The following is a 20907-nucleotide window of genomic DNA, read 5'->3' on the forward strand; positions in this document are numbered from 1 at the left end:
GTTGCCAAACAGGTGAAGTTAGCCCTTTCCTCTCATCTTCCTGTCGGTAGTAGCAGCTGCAGGGTCAGCAGTGGTATCACTGCTTCTGCTAATGTCACTGCCACCTCCACCTCCACGGCCACTCAGAGTCAGAGGGAGAAATTCCCCAGGGGAAGAAATGGGTAAATTGGGCTGGGAAGTAGAAAACTATAGCCCCTGCAGTGCTTTCCAGTATGTGTGCTGTATATAATTTTATTATTATATAAAAACATATTTTACTAAATATATTGTACTATAAATAATATAACGATATGTAAACGTCTTACATACTATAACTATACTGTCTATAAATATATGGCTGTATATACATGTGTTACCACTGTAATATATTTTATAGTATAATATGCAACTGCTGCGTATGCCACCCTCCCCACTAGTGGGTTCTCTATATTCTGGCTATACGTTTTATCAGGTTTTACCCTCCCAAACACTTTTTTTCAGAAGACTTCTCAAGAATCAGATTTTGATTTTTATTTTTTAAAAGATTATTTATTTATTTGTTTGTTTGAGAGAGAAGAGCATAGGGAGTGGGAGAAGCAGGCTCCCCACTGAGCAGGGAGCCCAACGTGACCATGTGACGTGGGACTTAATCCCAGGACTCTGGGATCTTGAACTGAGCTGAAGACAGACAGATGCTTAACTCCCTGAGCCACCCAGCACCCTCCCTCCTCCTTCCCCGCCAAATTAGATTTGTAAAAATCCCAAAACACCCAAGTTGAAGATGGACATGCATTAAAGAAAGGTCACTATATTTCAGTACTTCAAGGCTGTTTTTTCCTTCAGTGCTTCTTATGACTCAGTACAGGGTTTGTTTTTTGTTTTGTTTTGTTTTTTTGTATTTGACTTTTTAAAAAAATTAATTATTTTTATTAACATGTAATGTATTATTTGCCCCAGGGGTACAGGTCTGTGAATCATCAGGCTTACACATTTCACAGCACTCACCATAGCACATACCTTCCCCAATGTCCGTAACCCAACCACCCTCTCCATACCCCCTCCCCCCAGCAACACTCAGTTGGTTTTGTGAGATTAAGAGTCTCTTATGTTTCATCTCTCTCCTGATCCCATCTTGTTTCATTTTTTCCTTCTCTACCCCCCAAACCCCCACCCTGCCTCACAAATTAGTATAGGGATTTTTACTAGAAAGTAAAGTGAAGCTACAGCTAGGATTAAGCCTATGGAATGTAATGCTCACATTCCTAAGGTGATGACCATTTTTACTACAGTAAAGATTTATTTTCTCAAAATAAATTTTATCAAATATTTATATGCTTTTAACATGTTAATTTTTAGTTATGTGCAGTAACATAAATGTGCTCTGAAGAAGGTTTGTATTAAATTTTTTCATTTTATAAATGACCAAAATGAGGCATAGGTAGTGATTTACATGGACTCATAAGCAAGTTAGTAATGTAGATAATGATGAAAAAGAAGTTGAGGTCATTTGTTCTGTTAGGTTATTGTAAGATTATTTTAAATTATGAATGTGCATATGTTTATAGAATGATAAGAATATTAGTACTGCAACCATTAGAGTGAAAAGTAGATAAAGTGGGAGTAGGCACTTGGAGAGACAGAAGTTGAATTTTGGAAGCTACAGTGTTTATCAGAGAGCATATGGCTAAAAATGTCTGCATTTACTGAATAGAGACGTATACCCTACATATTAGAGACAAAGGAAACAAATGATGTTATTTGTGGCCTGCTTTACTTATATTCCACTGATAAATAAGAACTGAGCATCACTACTAATGGAAGACATAAGAAATACAGGACATGGCAATAGGATCTCAAGTTCTTTTGTCTGCTGCTAATGAACAGTTGAAATGTCATTATTGGAAAATTGACCAGTGCTTCCATTACAAACCCTCACACATCCTTCCTTATTTATTACCTTCTAGGTCTCATTTTTGTTCTACTTTCTCTTGTTTTCTACCCTCTTACCCCTCTTCATTTGCATTTATTACATGGATCTAAAGATATAAAATTTTAAGGAAAGTTTCCTTCAATTGTGATATATGATACTTAGAAAGATACATCCTAAAGCAAGTAGCTGGACTGATTTTACTTAGTGGAGTTCTACCACCACCCCCTTATTTACTTTCTGGGTTCTCCTCTGGTGGAGTCATCATCATTGTCATTGTGATCCTGTGAATCTTTGTGGCATTCACTATTTTAAAAAATGTGTTCAGTATAGTTCTCCTGCTGATTTTTCCCTATTATTTTTTTGTTTGAAAATCCCTTACAACTACGGTGCTATCTGAAATGTATGTTAGACTGGTTCCTTATAGCTTGTGTCTTTTGTTTTTTTCTCCCACATGTTAATATTTGGTTTCCCATGAATTTCCTATGCATTTCTTTTTTTCTCTCGTCTTATGAATTTTTATTTCTTTCTTATTTTTCTGCAAAACCAAGACATTCATTAAGAGATGAAAATACTATAGAGTTTCTATGCATTTGATTATTTGTTATCTTTAATGTCAGGAAGATTGCATTTTATTTAGTTGGAATATGTGATTAGCTGTGGATAAATATCTAAGTGCCCAACATAACTGTGTATAAACTAGTTTACTATTGCTGAAGGCTTCTTTCTTAATCTCTCCAGGAAAGAAAGGAGAGGCTATCCAAGTTTGAGTCTATTCGTCATTCAATTGCTGGAATAATTAGGTCTCCAAAATCTGCACTGGGCTCTTCAACAGTAAGTAGGATGAACTCCATGTGCTACTGAAAATAATAATTTTCTAGCTTCTTTCTGTAAAACAATGAATAAATATCATGTGTAAATTTGTCCTTACAAATAGAAAACTAAGTACATAATATAATTTTTTTGTATGCATATGAGTCTGTTCATATATGTACATAGTAAACACTGATATGAGGAGGAAGGAAATAAACTTGTCTTCAGGACTTCCTGTACCACATATAAATAATTATAGGAAACATTTTAGGTATTTTGAGGCTTTATTAGAAAAAGAGCAGAGATTGGGGGGGGCGCCTGCGTGGCTCAGTGGGTTAAAGCCTCTGCCTTCAGCTTAGGTCATGATCCCAGGGTCCTGGGATCAAGCCCTGCATTGAGCTCTCTGCTCAGCAGGGAACCTGCTTCCCCCTCTCTCTCTGCTGCTTCTCTGCCTACTTGTGATCTCTGTCTGTCAAATAAATAAATAAATAAATCTTTTAAAAAAAATCTTTAATTAAAAAAAAGAACAGAGACAAATTTTTTTCCAGTGAAACACATTTTTATAATAGGAACTATTGTATATGTATTTTTAAAGTGTATCAGTTTATATATGTGTTCATATTTTTGAGAACATTTTAATTATTAAATTGAAGTCTATTTGAAATTTAGGTTTGTCATATCACCGTGGTGCATAAAATATTGCAAATCCCTGTGGCAACAGCTATAGTCAAGCAAGATAAAGTATATTCTTTTTCCCTTTATAGAATAAAATTTTAAAGTATTTTTCTTATTTCATTACCTTTAAAACTAAATTAACAGACTTTTTTTTCCTAGCTATCCCTCATGCATAATAGTGCTTTAGAATGATAATAAATGATTGTCAAAACAACAGTATTCAGTACAAATTAATTATGTGCTCTGCTCCCCCATCTTTCCAAGTTTCTACATAGTAATATCTTAATGTTATTTCTTACTGTTTAAAAGTTCAGCTGTTTAAAATAACGTGATCTAGTCTTACTTAGAAAACAATGTGTTTCCTAACCATAGATTAGTTAAATGTCCATTCACATTTTGGATTTATTTGCTATAATTCTTTTTTAATATATAACACATGTTTCTATATTTATTCCACTCAAGCAACACTCTCTTATACACAATTGAGGCAAAGCATAAAGTGTTTTAATTAACAAAAAAGAAGAAAATTATAATTTTATATAAAAGAGGTTTTCTACTTCAGTGTTAGCCTTTGATGCTGCTATTATCACATACTTCTGAACTCCAGAAGTACTGTATGGGAATAGGGAAGAGCTATGAACGAATGTAGACCATCTACCCCGGCATTAAATAGCAAATACAAAAATAAAAATAATTTTAGGCAAATGCTACATGGTAGAGTACGTTCCATATCCTAATGTTGTTTTCTTAAGTTAATGATTTATAACTTCAGAGATAAATAATAGTTCTTAAGACTTGGTTTATTATGATTTGACATTCAAAATAAAGTATAGGAGGCTTGATTAGAAATCTATGATATATTCTAGAGACTATGAGGACATTTTTGATGACTTATGAGAAAAGAAAAAGAGTTCTCGAAATATTTAAAAAGTTTTTTAAAAAAGAAAAAAATAGTTCTTGAAAGGAAAGTTCAAGTGTGTTCTTCAAAAAGAAAAAAATCAGTTTGTAAAAAAATTATTATTATTAATTTATTTATGCACATGCGTGTGAGAGAGAGAGGAGAGAGAAAGAGAGAGATAGATTGATCTCTTTAGGATAGGCAACCACGTGTAACTTCATGGTGGGGGGTGGATGGGAGCAGAGGGAGAAGCAGACTCCCCACTTAGCAGGGAGCCTGACATGGGTCTCAATCCCAGAACCCTGGGATCTTGACCCTAGTGGAAGGTAGATGCTCAACTGACGGAACCACCCCGGTGCTCCAAGAAAATCAGTTCGTAAAAAGAAAAGTTCAGATACCTCAGTGAACACTTCATAAAATTATTTATCATTGAAATAAGTCAGCAAAACACATGACATCGTGACGTTGTCATTCACTCACCTTTATTTCACTTAGAGGTCTTTGTGCCAGCATCTAGTAGCAGTTTATTAGTGAGCTGATTTATGATTTATGATTTATGATTCCCTGCCCAATTTTCCTTTAGTCAACTATTTTACATACGTGAGAGAAGGCCTATTACAAACTCAAGGTTATTTTCAGCTTTAGTCTTCGGTGTAAAAATTCGGAGATTGGAATTTAGAGCTCCAGATGTTAGCTTGTGACAGAAAAATAAGAATTGGGAGATAGTAGAAATGGGATAATACTTCCAGTGTTTGTTTTCCTGAAAACCTGGGATTCCTAAGAATTTTGTGCCTTCCAGACACTTGTCTGGGAGTGCAACAGTGGCTTCTGAGACTTCATGTCACATACGCCACTTTGAAGTTCTTAGTTATGAGAGCTTCAGCTTTTGGCTCTAATGGAGCCTGTTTTGATAAATCAGGGTTGATGATAGAGGGTGAGCGAGGTTTTTTTTCTTTAATGTATATAAAGACACTTTTTTACATATAGAAACAAAAGAAATCCAGTTAGTTCAATGTGATGAAGTTACATGTGGTTGCCTATCCTAACATTATAATTTGAACAATCTTAATGAATTAATGGTACAAATCTTAACTTTTTAAGATTTGAAGTTATTTTCCATAGATGGAGAAGTTTCTTCTCCATTTAAAAATGGTCTTTACTTTATTCTTAAATAAAATTACCAAATTGACAGTGACTGATATAGGTAAAACTTTGGTATTAACAAACTACTTTTACTGGAGTGAATTGAAGTGCCTTTCCCACAAAGCATGTACCTTGTTCAAATATATATTGTGATCTCTTTTTCATAAATTATCAATATCCTGAAAGCTGTGAAAATGCCCATTTCTTCTAAGAAATTGTTCACTCTGTAATTGAGAATTCTAGAGAATGTTCACTTCCTCAAGGCCCATTTGGTCTATAAGATCTTCTAGCTGAAGGAGATCATTACTTCTTTCAGTTAAGTGCTCTTTGATATTTCTTTATTTATTCAGAAATCTCATGAACCAAAAACACTGATGCAGTCTGCAGTTTATGATAGTGTTGTTCACTCTGAATAAATACACATAGGTTTTTCTCTAAATCATTAGGTATCCTACTTATTTGGAGAAGGGGTCTCTCTCCTAAACACACAGGTAATTAAGGTCTTGGGTCTTAATATGAATATGGAGGTTTCAGGTGTTAAGTATGATAATTTAAGAAGCCTAACAAGTTAGAGACTACTTAATCATAATTAAATAATTTTTCTGACACAGTATAGAATTTTTTAGAGTATTCTAATTTGGTAAATATAAAAATAGAAATAATTTTTTTATTGCTCTAAACAATCTTTTTTTCTGTAAAAAAACTTAAAAAAAACCTTATCAAAATGGCATAGTTAAGCATATTTAAAATATTTATGGTGATATACCTCACATAACATGAAACTCTATCATTTTAAATTGTACACTTAGTAGTTTCTGGTATACTCACTATGTTGTGCAACTATCTCTACTGTCTGCTTTTGGAATAATTCAATCTCCCTAGTAAGATACTCCAGCCTAGCAGCAATTGGTCTCAATTCCCTCCTTTTCCCATTTTCTGGCAATCACTAATCCACTCTTGATCCCTAAGGATTTACCTATTCTGGACATTTCACATAAATAGAATCATAATAATATGTGACCTTTTGTGTCTAATTTTTTCCAATTAGTATAATGTTTTCAGGTTTCATCTGTGTTGTAGCATGTGACGTACTTCATTCCTTTTTATGACTGAATAATGTTCCATTTATGAATTTATCACATATTGTTTACCCATTCATTAGCTGATGGCCATTTAAGTTGTTTCCACTTTTTGGCTCTTATGAATAATGCTGCAGTGAACATTGATGTACAAGTTTTTATGTGAACATGTATTTTCAGTGCTCTTTGTTACATTGCTGGGTCATATGGGCATCCTATGTTTAAATTTTTGAGGAACTGCCAAACATTTTCCCCCAGTAGTTACACTATTTTACATTTCTACTAGCAGTATATGAAGTTCTAATTTCTTTAAATGTCATCAGTGCTTGTTACTTTCTTTTTTTTTTTTAATTATAGTATTACTAGTGGATGTGAAGTGATATATCTTTTATTTGCATATTCCTAATAACTACTGATGTTGAGCATCTTTTCATGTACTTATTAGCCACTTGTATATGTCCTTCACAGATATGGCTGTTTCTTTTCTTTGAACATTTTTTAATTGGGTTGCTTTTTAATTCTTGAGTTATAAGAGTTCTTTATAATTTTTGGATACAAGCCCCTTAACAGATATATGCTTTGCACATTTTTTTTTCTCATTTTATGGACTGTCTTTTCATTTTCTTGATAATATCATTTGACAAAAGTTTTTGACAAAGTCCAATTTATCTATTTTTCTTTGATGGTACATGCTTTGGGGTGTCATATTTTTAAAAAAACATCTAATCCAAGATCATATAAATTTTCACCTTTATTTCCTTCTGAATGTCTTATAGTTTTAGCTTAATACATGTAGGTCTTTGATCCATTATTAGTTAATTTTTGTATATGGTGCACAAGAGAGGTCCAGATCCATTATTTTGTATGTAGAAGTATATTTAATTTAAAATCTTAAAAAAGCAACAACTATGAGATCACTGTTTTTTTATTCAAACGAACATGTAAAAATTGGAACTTTAGAGCACATTTTTAAATAAAATAAGGAAATAATTGCATTATACATAAGGAAATGAAACTAGAATTAATAGTATTGCCATTGGACTTGTCGTAGCTATTTATTTCAACATTTTTAATAGTGTGGCTAAAATGTAGTGTTTATATGAAGACAGTCCCATGGAATACTTCGATCAACAGTCTTGATGGAAGGAAGAATGTGAGATAATTAGATGATACATGAATTTGTCTTTAATCAATATAGCATTTGATGGTTGATGTTTTAATATTTATTGTTATGATCTGAGTAATTTTTAAACATGTTTTAACAGCTCCAAGAATGTGTTCTTTTTCTTAAAGTACTAAAAGCCTTAAATAACCTTTTCATTAGTAACTCTGGGCTCTAAGAACTACTCCACATCCAGCATCTTCCTGTGCTGCGGGAGGTTATAATCTTGCCTTGAGAACTATTTCTCAGAGACTGCTTCTGAAGTCAGAGCCAGAGAAGTTAGGATTAATTGCATAATCTGGAAACCTACTGGTAATTGTGCATATCCATTTCCATTGGAAGTCTTTCAAGTCACATTCTATTTAATGAGATCTGTTCTAGTCATATCAAGAATACTTCCCCTTTCTCAGAGCCATCTTTTACTGCACAATTTCTGTAGTAAGTGGTTGAGCAAACAACTTGTTCCATCTTACAGCCCCTTGTGAGTACTACTTGTATCAGTGCTATGATCACACCTTTCAAATAGTAGTACTCTTTGAAAAGTGTTCTTTAAAACCAGAATAAAGCACATTTTGGTCTAAATGACTGTTCTTAAGACCTCAGAAAAATTACATTATTCAACTCTTGGAGCACCTGGATAGCTGAGTGGGTTAAGCATCCAACTCTTGATCTCAGCTCAGGTCTTGATCTAAGGGTCATGAGTTTGAACCCCACTTTGGACTCCATGCTGGGCATGGAGCCTACTTAAAAAATTATTCAACTCTTGCTTCTTCAAAATTCATATTTTCTCTACATATTGGTATATATGTTATTTCAATTTTAGAATTACTTTGTACTAGAATTTAGAAAATAGAAATATTGGGAGATAAAGATACGCTTCCATTATATAGAATAATATAGTAAATAAGATTTGTTGGCTTGCTTCATTTTAGAAAATTAGAAAATTGTAATTCAGCTATGTTTCAGTTGTACATCATTGTAATGTTAGTATTATAATGCTTGGCTTCCACCATTGGCATAAGGAAGTGTAGTTCTTTTCACGCATAACATAATAAAATGCTTGTGGTTTTTAGTGTTCTCCTTCAAGCCTAGCAGAGCAACCTTGTGCCTCCTTTAACAAGACATGTTGTTAACTTCAGGTTAAATACTATATATTTTAAACCTTAGTTTTCTTTGTTTATTCCTAAAGCTTTAATTTACCTCCCCTTTTTCTAGCCATTCCCACTCCCCAGATACTAAGATGTAGAAAAATGAGAAATAAGGGAAAATAAAAATTCTTGCAGCATCTCACTATCATACACACATTGGATTCTCCTGCCTAGTTAGTCATGTTTAAGAAGACTAAATATTATTCTCAGAATTGCTAGCTTTGAACCATTAGCATTATCACATATAGTTTTTAAGAAAGGCTTATTGGATTTATTTTCTGTAACCTGTCATTTTTACTATATAGAGAGCACATCTATTCCTTTACATGTTTGAACAAATACTTAAAACAAATGATCTGATCATGTCCAACTGATACCGTATTCTTCACCAGAAATCTCAACTTACTGATAAATGTTTAAATTTATTGAGATATGACTCTTCGAATGAGTTGGTAGTAGTTTTAGTTGATATATGTAACATGAAATTAGCACTGAATATATTTAGTTGACTGAAATGTGTTATTATTGATATTGTGGCACATTTTGTATATAATATTGTATGAGCTTAAGGAAATATTAGCTACTGAAAAAAATAAAACTGTAGAAAACAAGCAGTGAAATGATCAGATGAGAGAGCATGAATGAGAGTCATAAGTACAACTGGAAAAAGTAAATGGATAAAAATAATAAAGTGAAAAAAGAAGATGATTATGAATAAAGAGAAGAGTAAGGGAACTAAAGTAACAAGGAGAAAAAAAAAAAACAAAAAACCAAAGCCAGAGGAAATCAGAAGGTATTGGAAGAAGCAGAGGCATTAAACCAAAAGCAAAAGACTTTTAAAAAAAATACTTTGCTAGAGATAGTGTCTCTTATGAGAGATCCAAAAAGGTATACAAGAAGGCAACCAAGGAAATGGGAAGTTGTGGAAGTAAGGTAATATTTGAGTTTGACTTGTCTATCTTTTTAGGTAAAATTTTAGAAAGATCGTATGAGAATGCAAATCTCTGATTAGCATGTAATTCTCCCATCCAAGTAGTAACCAGGCCCGACCCTGCTTAGCTTCCGAGATCAGATGGGATCGGGCGCGTTCAGGGTGGTATGGCCGTAGACTGATTAGCATGTAATTCTGACTAGTTATTATGCTGGACAACAGCTATATTATTGGCTGAAGACTAAACAAACTCAGGTTCTCAAAAAGTACAATAGATCTTTAATCAAGAAATTTATGAATAAGAGTTTTGTTGCTAGTTCCATTGTGGAAAATAAACAGTAGGTGAAGTATCTTTGTTTTGGTTAAATATGTCAGTACATGAAAAAACGATCAATTCTACTTTATTGCTAAAAACATTGGAATTTGTAGAATTACAGATAGGCCTTAGTGCCTCATAAAGACAGAACATTGCTCTAATTAATTTACATTCTGTTTCTCTAGCCTGAGGCAATGATCATGAAGTTCAAATATCTAGAATATTTTTAATTTTTCATTGTTTTAAGAATTAACTCATTACATAAATTCAAGACAGAATTATTTAGAAATTTGGAAAAATGTAACAGGCAGAACATTATTATTCATGTTCTCATTCTATTTTTATTTATTTTTATTAAAGATTTTTATTTATTTGACAGAGAGAGATCACAAGTAGGCAGAGAGGCAGGCAGAGAGAGAGGAGGAAGCAGGCTCCGTGCTGAGCAGAGAGCCCAGTGCGGGGCTCAATCCCAGGACCATGAGATCATGACCTGAGCGGAAGGCAGAGGCTTAACCCACTGAGCCACCCAGACGCCCCTTGTTCTCATCTTAGGTTAAGCATTTATTCAGCTATCACACTCTAAATGGTATAAAATATGCTTTCTACCTATGATTACATTTTCCTTTCCCTGAAAATAGATTTTACTACTACCAGCCAGATTCCTATTCAGTAGACCTATTCCAACCTTTTGCAAGTAAGTCATTCTCTTACTTCTGCATGACGTTTGATTCCTAATCTAAAAATTTCCAGTGATATATAGCTTTAAAATTAAAAGGGTCTTTATGGGATTTTTTGGAAATGTTCAAAACCCCAAATTATTTGTTCTCCCCCCAGTATAATATTAAACCAGATTTGAAATAGTTCTTTACTTAGATTATTAATTACTAAATTTATATAAGAATAGAAAAGAGAATTAAATGTCATTTTTATGGTTATTAAAAATTCATTAAAAATTTTTATGTTTGTGGTGAAGTTTTATTTAGCTTGTCCTAGTTCCTTGAGAGGTTTACTTATATGTTTTCCATGCTGTTTTATTTTCTTCTCTTTTGTTTAATTGCTTCTTATTTGGGTGCCTGATTTTAATAGAATCCAGAGTTTGTTTTTTTTTTTTGAAGATTTTATTTTATTACTTTTTAAAAGATTTTATTTATTTATTTATTCACTTATTTTAGGGAGAGTGTGTGCATGAGTGGGGGGAGGGGAGAGAGAGGGAAAGAGAATTTCAAGCAGACTTCATGCCGAGCACACAGCCCAATATGGGGGTCTTAATCCCTGACCCTGAAATCATGACCTGAGTCAAGATCAAGAGTTGGATGCTTGACCTACTGAGCTGCCTAGGTGCCCCAAGATTTTATTTTTTAAAGTAATCTCTATACCTGGTGTGGGACTCGAATCTACAACCCTGAGATCAAGAGTCTCAGGCTATACCGATTGAGACAGCTAGTTGCCCCTGCTTTTTTTTTTTTTTAACTTTTTTTTTTTTTTTTTTTTTTTTGCCTCTCAACAAAAAGGCTCTTCTTGCAGTGAAATATTTGCGATAAAGGCATACAAATTGGGCCACCTGGGTGGCTCAGTGGGTTAAGCTTCGATTCTTGGTTTTGGCTCTGGTCATGATCTCAGGGTTGTTAGAGGGAACCCCATTTTGGGATCCCTTCTCATCAGAGAATCTGCTTGAGATTCTCTCTCTCCCTCTCCCCTTACTTGAGTGTGCTCTCTCTCTCTCTCTCTCTCTCTCTCTCTCAAATAAATAAATAATATATTTAAAGAAATAAGTAAAGGCATACAGATTTTCATGACATACTTGGAAATTAGGCTGATTAGGACAAGGAAAAAAATAGGCCCTTATTCCACCCCTGCCAAAAATATTTCCATTTCTAGTACTGACTCCTCTTTGCCTCTTCACTTAAACAAATCTTTTTATTTCACTAAGCCCAACATGTTTTGTTTTGTTTAAAGATTTTATCTATTTATTTGACAAAGAGAGATACAGCGAGAGAGGGAACACAAACAGGGAGGGAGAAGCAGAGGGCAGGAGAAGCAGGCTTCTCGCTGAGCAGGGAGCCCATTGCGGGTGTCGATCCCAGGATCCTGGGATCATGACCCGAGTCGAGGGCAGATGCTTAATGACTGAGCCACCAAGACGCCCCAAACCCAATATGTCTTTGCTGGAATGTTCTTTAGGAATAAGGCCCAGGAAAAATAACTAAACACCTAGCCCAGTCAATCAGGAAAACTTGCCTGATTCAGTATAACTAATTAACTATGTTAGATTAACTATTGACTTCAAAAAAAGAACCCCTCCCCCCATATCTTGGGCAAAAATCTTAGATGACTTACTGACAAGGAAAAATCTTATCCTACTCAGGATTAGAAAGATATAATATTTCATAGAACACTACCTCAAAAACTAATGCTTACTGTATGGTGACTAACATAACACAATTTAAAAAGAAGAAAAAAAGAGAAAGATACGATATTTGAAGTTAAAAGCTTCATTTCCTTTTTGATGTAATTATGACAGCTCTTGGGATGTTGGATTTTGTTGCTGATGCATTCTACATTCCATTACTAACAAGCTTGCAGAATTGTGTTGGAATTTAATTGAAATCATGTTAATAAAAATGTTCCTTTCATTGCTTGCAGAGAAGTTCCTATAAAACCTGATAGTCCCAGACTGGGCATATATAGGACATTTCCCTGTGTATGTGTATACAGATGCATGTATGCATGCATACACTCACAAACTGTTCAGCTTACACTATTTTTTCTTAAAGATCATTATTTGACAGAAAGAGTGTGCGCACATGCTGGGGGAGGGGCTCAGCGCAGGGGGTATGGGGTGGTGGGGGGAGTGAGGAACAGAGGGAGAGAGACAAGCTGACTTGCACTGAGTGCAGAGCCCAACACAGCTCCATCTCACAACCCTGAGATCATGACCTGAGTCTAAATTGAGAATCAGAAGCTTAACGGACTGAGCCACCCAGGTACCCCCAGCTTATACTTTGTATTGGTATTAGATCTCTATTTCAAAGAAACTAATAAATCCGAAGGACTGGTATGTAATCCCTGTGATATAGTAGTGTAATTTCCTTCCCATTCACTTATTTTTTAAAGCAAATAAACAAATGTAGAAGTTCTTTCAGGATGATTTACGCCCCCCCCCCCCCCCCCAAATAGATTCTTCACATTCAAATCCTTAAATGAATTTCTCAGTGTTAGCTGAGCTTTTGTACTTCAGATGCCCTTCTTACTTAATGACTTCTCCAGGCTCTGCATTTTACTGTTCTAAATAAATCAACATTTGGGAGGATAGGTTGAATAGGACAAGAAATCAAGCACATTGACATCCTTGTTTGTGATACCTTTCTAATATGTAGACGTTCTTGAAAGATAATGATGAAAACAAATTCTTTGCAAGGAGGTGACATTGAATTTCTTAATTTATTGATTTTTTTCTTAGAAAAAAAATCAAAACACTTTCACCATTGGCAACACTTGGAAATGTTTTTGTTATAAATATGGAAATATTTTTGTTAGTAAAAAATTTGGTGTTTGTTATAGTGAGATACAGTGTGATAAAATTTTGGAAAAGATTCATTTAATAATTTTGACTACATATTTTAAGAATTATAAACTATTAGTATACACAAAAATTTAATTTTGTGTGGATTATGCATTTTGTTTTTACCTCATACTTGTGGTTGGTTCCCTATATAATTTGTTCTTTAAATCCATTTTTGAAAACACTGATTAAAATTTTTTATAAGTATTATATTTATCATAATTAGTACTAAAGAAAAAGCCTTATTTAGCTTACTAAAAGCTTCTGTGTAAGTCACACCATGTATATATTAAAGAAATTAAGTGTATAATAAGTGGAAGAAGTAGAAACAAAAGTGTGAGCTCTTCTTTGATGTCCATTTGGGATTTTTCAAGGTTGTTTTTTTAAATCAGTAGGTTGGGTTTTGGATAATGTAAAATGGAACTTTGACCTAAAAGGTTTGGACCTCTTCAGTGGTACAAAACAATAAAGGCTATTTTCACAACTAGTTTTCATTTACCGCGAAGATGTCATACTTTGTCTCTACGTAGAATTCATAACATCAGCCTGAGAAACTGTATATGTGAATATTTGCCTTTCATTTATTATTAATTCTAATTTCTCCAATTTGTAAATTACTTGCCCATGAGACATTGTGCATATTGTATTCTAAGTATCTTAAGAGTTAGTGCATATTACTGTTCCTTACCCACACAGTACTCTTAACCATCTGGGGCAATTTAGTTCTTTGAATGATAAAAACAAACTTTTTACTTGTAACTAGAAAATGTGTTTCCATTTATTATCAGTTAGAAACATTTCAAGGACATATACTCGCTCCTTAGTTATCTGTTTTTTGATTTTAGCATGTGGTCTCATAAAATAACAGATAATCTGCTTTTCCTGCCATGGTCGTGGCTTATCGTCCTCTCTTGTTTTTGCCACGTGTTTATAATTTTGGTGGTGGTGATTTCAGGTGATGCTATTTCTCCTAAGGCTTTATTGGCCACTACTATACAGGATCAGGACCAGCCATGTGGCAGTGGTAACGGCTAAGCCAGTCAGGGGAATGATGGTAAGAATGGGAAGGCATGGCAGCAAGGCAGCTTCAAATGAAGCCTTAGATATTGCTTCTGGAACATAGGACATGGGCAGTTTACAGCCTGTCTTGTTGAAAGTTTATTCCATAAAAATAACTAACTTAATTTAAATAAAAATGAAATTGTTTTGTGACAAATTTCTCTGATAATGCACCCTTTTATTGTAATTCTCTGGTAAATTTTAAATATATGGATTTCTTTTATATTATGGTGAATAAGACTATAAACTCTAACACTAAAGACTAATATTGTATGCATCTTTAGATCTATAGATAGAGTATCTATAGATAGAACATCTATAGACAGAATAAACAAAGTATTGAAGGATATGTATTTGAGCTGAACTTCAACACTGGTGTTCCAAGAGATATTTTCTTTAAAAATTATGAAAAATTCAGATTCATCATGAAGCTTTTAATTGGTTGATTAAAAAGAAGAATGTATGTAAGAAGTATTTACAATTGCTATGAATTTTACCAGGAAGAATTCCTATTTTCTCTAATTTATTTTATTTTATTTTTTTCTTAATGTTTATACAAGTTCTCTGATACGATCCCTATAAGTGAGAAGCCCCTGGCAGAACAGGACTGGTATCATGGAGCAATTCCCAGAATAGAAGCGCAAGATCTATTAAAACAACAAGGAGACTTCTTGGTGCGAGAGAGTCATGGGAAACCTGGTGAATATGTCCTTTCTGTATATTCTGATGGACAAAGGAGACACTTTATCATACAATTTGTTGATGTACGTTTTCAATTTAGTTTATATGTATATTCTTATGCAGTTCATTATGCTATAATTATAATAAAATGATGAATAGTTTATGATAAGTGCCCATAACATTTTATGCTTAGTACTTAATTTTACTTTTTTCTGAATTCCTTCAATACAGTGTGCAAAAATTCACTAAAATGTTCATCTTATTAAGGACATATATATTTTAAGTTATTCTAAATTACAAATAGTTGTTATAAATTTAAATTAAACTCAAATGCACAAACACTTAAAAAATACACATTTTTAAAGATTTTATTTATTTATTTAGAGAGCACAAGTGCAGGGAGAGGCAGAGGGAGAGGGAGAGAGAGAATCTCAAGCCGACTCCAAGAGAAGCGCAGAGTCCATTGCAGGGCTCGATCTCACAACCATGAGATCATGACTGAGCTGAAATCAAGAGTCAGAAGCTTAACCAACAGCCACCCAGGTGCTACAGACATTTAAAATATTTTAAGCTAAACATTTAAAATATTTTAGGTTGAACATGAACATTAAAGTTATTTTAAATTAAAAATTAAAAATATTATTATAATTTTTCCTTTTTTTCATGGATAAATTTAATAATAAATTTTATGCTCCTGAAACTAGGCCTTGAAATTGCTTTAAAAAATGTACCATGACAGGGGCACCTGGGTGGCTCAGTCAGTTAAGCATCTGCCTTCAGCTCAGGTCGTGATCCCAGGATTCTGGGACAGAGTCCTGCATCCAGCTCCCTTCTCAGTGGAGAGCTTGCTCCTCCCTCTTCCTCTACCCCTCCCCCAGTTTGTGCTCTCTCCTGCTCACTCTCTCTCTCTCAAATAAAATAAAATCTTTAAAAAAATATATATCATGAGAGATTTTTAAGATATTTATAATTAAATAGGGATAATGAAATTCCCTAATAAATGGGACAATGATAGTTGAATTAGCTTTATTATTAATTTAAGTTTAAGGCTCCTTTTTCACCTTTATGAGTAAGCTGTTCCTTACTGGCATTAATAAACAATAAATAGATATTGGTGAAAAATTTTTAAAGTGATTTGTTCACATTGCTGCTTCTGATTATTTATTGAAGTTTATTAAGTACTGCTAAACTACTTATGTTTGTCTTACTTTTGATTAAGCATTGAACAGATGAAAAGTAATCTCGAAGTTTTGTTTAACTTTACCCACTGAGAAATTTTTGATATTTTTGGCGTATGAAGCCCTCTGTCATTTTTCACTCCAGTATTTCAAATAGCATGCATTTTTAAGCTGGCTATCTAAGATATCAGTTTATGTCCAGGAACTGGAATGCTACTAATTATCTTACAAACAGAGTGAACCATTATTGCTAGATAAAGGTCAAAGGGTTTTAGGTAGATATGTATCTACATGTCTTTCTCTCTCTGTGTGTATATATATATCAAAGTATGTATCTGTAATTCTGAGGTGAAATTCACATACCATGAAAGTGACCATTACAGTATACAGTGGCATTTCATATATTCACATCTAGAAATTATATTTAAATGAAAATAGATGCCATTCAAACGGGTTAAAAGGAGTAAATCCATCAAGGTTTATAATTTTCATAGCATTGTTAATTTTGTGTAGCATTCAGACCTCAACTTCAAAATCATATTTTCCTACATCCGTACATCCAACCTACTGTTTCTAGTAATGTGTCCTTCCTCATTTCCTTGGCAAACTCTTTTATAATTTGTATGTGCCTGTAAGTTATGGATGTAGATAAGCTTCCCTCTTCCAACCTGTGACCATGCTGGCAATATTTATAAAATAGTATGCAAATTGTAGAAGGAAAAGTTATAGGTAAAGTATAACCTAAAATTTATGTGAATGTCTCCATCTATTTTCTAAGCTCTAAAAGTTACTATTTTAAAAATATGTCATACATTAAACAAGACTGAAATATTTCCCTTGTTACCACATATAGTTTAAAATGTAACTGTAAGGTAAAAATAAATAAATAAATAAATAAAATGTAACTTAGGAATTTAAATTACTATTCTTAGAAACCAAAAGGAAGGGGTCTACTTGCAAATTAACACTTGTCTTTAATATTTTCATTTTGTAAGTGACTAAAATGAATAGTATGATATATTCTGAAAATAAGAAATTGTTGCCCATTCACATTTGAAGATTTTATTTAACTTCTTTCGGTCATTGAAATTTTGCAGAGATCTCTATTAAAGATGAGAGTTCTTGTAGATCTGTGAAGGCCTCAGATTTTCCACTGCCTAATTTTATTTAGTTAATTCTTATTATATAATGTTGTGCTCTTCAGTCAGTTGAAAATAGGAGTTTTGAGATGATCTAGACTTTTTGGAGAGTTTTTAATTCTTTTTCATTTTGTGTGGGTAAATCTTCGATGAGTTAAAATTATCCCATTTCCTTCTTCATATATGTGTTGCCTGGAAGAGCCCAATAAATTGGGAAATTCATTATCAGATATTCAATAATTGCCTATTATAGTCCATCAAGGAGTTTATAATCTAATAGTAGATTATAAAGGCTGTACATAAATGATGGGATGGGTGTCCTAAGAGAGGAAGACATAAAGGTGAGATTTTAGAAAATGAGAAAAATACCAAATAACATGAAAAAAGCATTGAACTTGTTATCATAAGACTTGGGATTCCACCCCAGTTCTGCTCTCTAGAAGGTCCATGGTTTGGAAAGTAATGGGGTTAACAGCCTATATCATGATTGCGGGAATCAAATCACTAAATATGTATTTTGTAAGGTATATAAGGTGCTATGCAGATGTTAGGCATTCTTACCATTGTTTGATGACTTTATCTGAGAAAAAATACAAATGTATTTTCTAAAAAATATTTGTGTAATTGGAAAAGTTACTTTAAAAATGTCTTTTTGGTTTCCATGTGATTTATTAGTGAAATTTAAATAATAATGAAAGTGTTGTTTTAGAATTTATATTTTTAAGTTTGAGATATTCATCAATCACAGATAATGGGATTTTTAGCAACATTGTCTCTGTCACCTGCAGCGTAGGATGGCAGTTATTTTGAAGCTGGATTTTTTTAATGTGTCGCACAGTTACTTTTTAACATGTGGTGAAACTCTGCATGCTGTGAGCATTATATGAACATTATGAATGATCAAGATGGACACAGATACTTGCAATTTTTACATTTCACTATTCTAGCAAAGAATATCTTTTGTCTTAGCTCTTCAAGCAAGAAGGGTTGTACTTTTTAATCGGACACTAAATATATTAATTTTATAAAGCCAGATAATGTTAAGCATATCTAGGAGCATCTGAGTCTCAGTGTAATTCTAGCGTTAGTCACCGACCTGTTCCATAGTTAACAGCCTGATTAGGGTATTTGATATAACAGTTTGTACCTAAACATATCTAGGATTTGTTCCTAAAACTGTTTATTTTGTGTCATAAATGTTGATAGATTTTCATAAAGATTCAAATAGCATTGTTCCATTTGATAAGTAAATATAGATGCAAATCCTTATTTTTGCGTATGATAAAAGAAAAATACATATAGTAAAACAAAAGTGCTCCAGAAAGATCTTATTATTCATGGGAAAGTACCCAGTTATATTTCTCTAATTTATTTATATAACAGGCATTTGCTAAAAAAACATTTTTTGCAAAGAACCATGTTATTCAGTGTAAGGAGATAAAACTGAAAAATGTATGGCCTACTTCTCAGTGAACTTAAAACCTAGTAGGTAAGACATTGATGGAATTCATTAACAGGGAAATATTAAAGATGCAGAATTAGGGATGATGGAACCAAAAAATTTGAAATAACATGTGATGAATTAAAAATAACAATATAGTATAAATATTTTAAAATATAACAAAAATCCTCTATGTAATGGCATATCATCATCTTTTATTTCTTTAACCATTTATAAAGGAAATACTAATTGAGTGAGTAATGTGTAAGGCCCAGGGATATGAGTCAATAAAACAAAAATAATTCCAAAGTGGATGTTTTAATTATTGTATAAAAATGGGTAGCTTAATGTATTAAAACCCTGATTCATTCACCAGGTATTTATTGGATATCTGTTATGTGCTAAGTTCCACTTCGAGCTGGTAGATTTATTCTCTGCATGTATCAGACTGGTTTACTTTGTTCTGTTGTTGTCACAATCTCTAGGCTCTTTGAACTACATGTATTTTTAAATTCATGCCATGAGCCTTAAAGAAGACTTCTCACTTAAGTGAAAACGAGTAAACCCTAAACTTGTTTGAGTGACAGTTGTTTGCAAGTTTGTGCCTTACTGTTGTATATTTAGAGTTATTTTAATCACTCTACTCATATCCTTCAAGGATCCAAGAGAAGGCAATAAGTAACTCAAAGTCAAAATAAACTGTCATAATATATCATTTTCTGTGTCCCTAACACATGATTAAAGACTTAGGAGACTTTCTTCTTAACAATTAAACAAAGCCTTTCCAAAACCTCATTAATATTAACTTCCAGGAAATACTGATTGAGTGAGTACTTTTCAGGCCCAGGGATATAATTGTGGAGCTTACAGTCTAGGAGAGAGGCTCGTAGTCCCTCATAAATCACACATGTTATATATAATTATAAACTGTAAAGTAATAATTATAAAGCTGTAGATAGACATTGCTATAAAAGCTTTTAACTGGGAAACTTAAAGAAGTTAAGTTTGAGACAACATCTGAAGAATGAATAAAAGTAACTAGGAAAAGACATACAGAAACCTTACTAATGCTATTTTCCCAAACTCTCCAGCAATCCATCCTGTGTACCAGTTTAAGGCATTACTTATAAGTATTCCATGTGTCGTTTTTATTTGAGAAAGCTAGCGCTTATGTTTTGTATTTTCATTTTTAGGTATTTTACCAAAAAAAGGAATGTTTTATTTAGCCTTTTGTTTTTTATTTAGCTTATTCATCTCAGCTGCCTCTTTCAGAAATCATCTTGCTTGCTTGCTTGCTTTTCCTTAAGCCTGCTTGTTTTCAGTTCTTTTTCAGGGGATCAATTCAGGCATATCATTTCAGATTATACATTCATTGAATCCCCTCCTCATTTTTGTGTGTATTCTGTCCCGTCTGACTTCTTAGTATAACAGTACTCTGCAAGTATGTATAGCAACAAAATCAGATTCTGTTTTTTATGCTTCTCATCCATATGCATGATTAATTCTTTTTTTTTTTTTAAAGATTTTATTTATTTATTTGACAGAGATCACAAGTAGGCAGAGAGGCAGGCAGAGAGAGAGGGGAAGGCAGACTCCCTGCGGAGCAGAGAGCCCAATGCGGGGCTCGATCCCAGGACCCTGGGATCATGACTAGAGCCAAAGGCAGAGGCTTTAACCCACTGAGCCACCCAGGTGCCCCCATGATTAATTCTTAAGTAGCACCATGATAACTCAGAAACAAATTCTAGATGGAGCAAATGTTTTCATAACACCACC

General features: G+C 33.3%; 1 protein-coding gene across 1 annotated transcript in view; it reads left to right on the forward strand.

Moving 5' to 3' along the window:
- Window positions 1-20907, forward strand: part of LOC111148291 (FER tyrosine kinase) — a 468603-nt gene that overhangs the window by 191191 nt on the left and 256505 nt on the right. Inside the window, exons 11-12 of the mRNA XM_022504772.1 lie at window positions 2648-2740; window positions 15253-15456. Coding sequence (XP_022360480.1) covers window positions 2648-2740; window positions 15253-15456 — 297 coding nt within the window. The remainder of the gene's footprint in view (window positions 1-2647; window positions 2741-15252; window positions 15457-20907) is intronic.

Source organism: Enhydra lutris, unplaced genomic scaffold, assembly GCF_002288905.1.
Source record: "Enhydra lutris kenyoni isolate GAN:26980312 unplaced genomic scaffold, ASM228890v2 scaffoldscaffold19, whole genome shotgun sequence".
Classification (NCBI taxonomy): domain Eukaryota; kingdom Metazoa; phylum Chordata; class Mammalia; order Carnivora; family Mustelidae; genus Enhydra; species Enhydra lutris.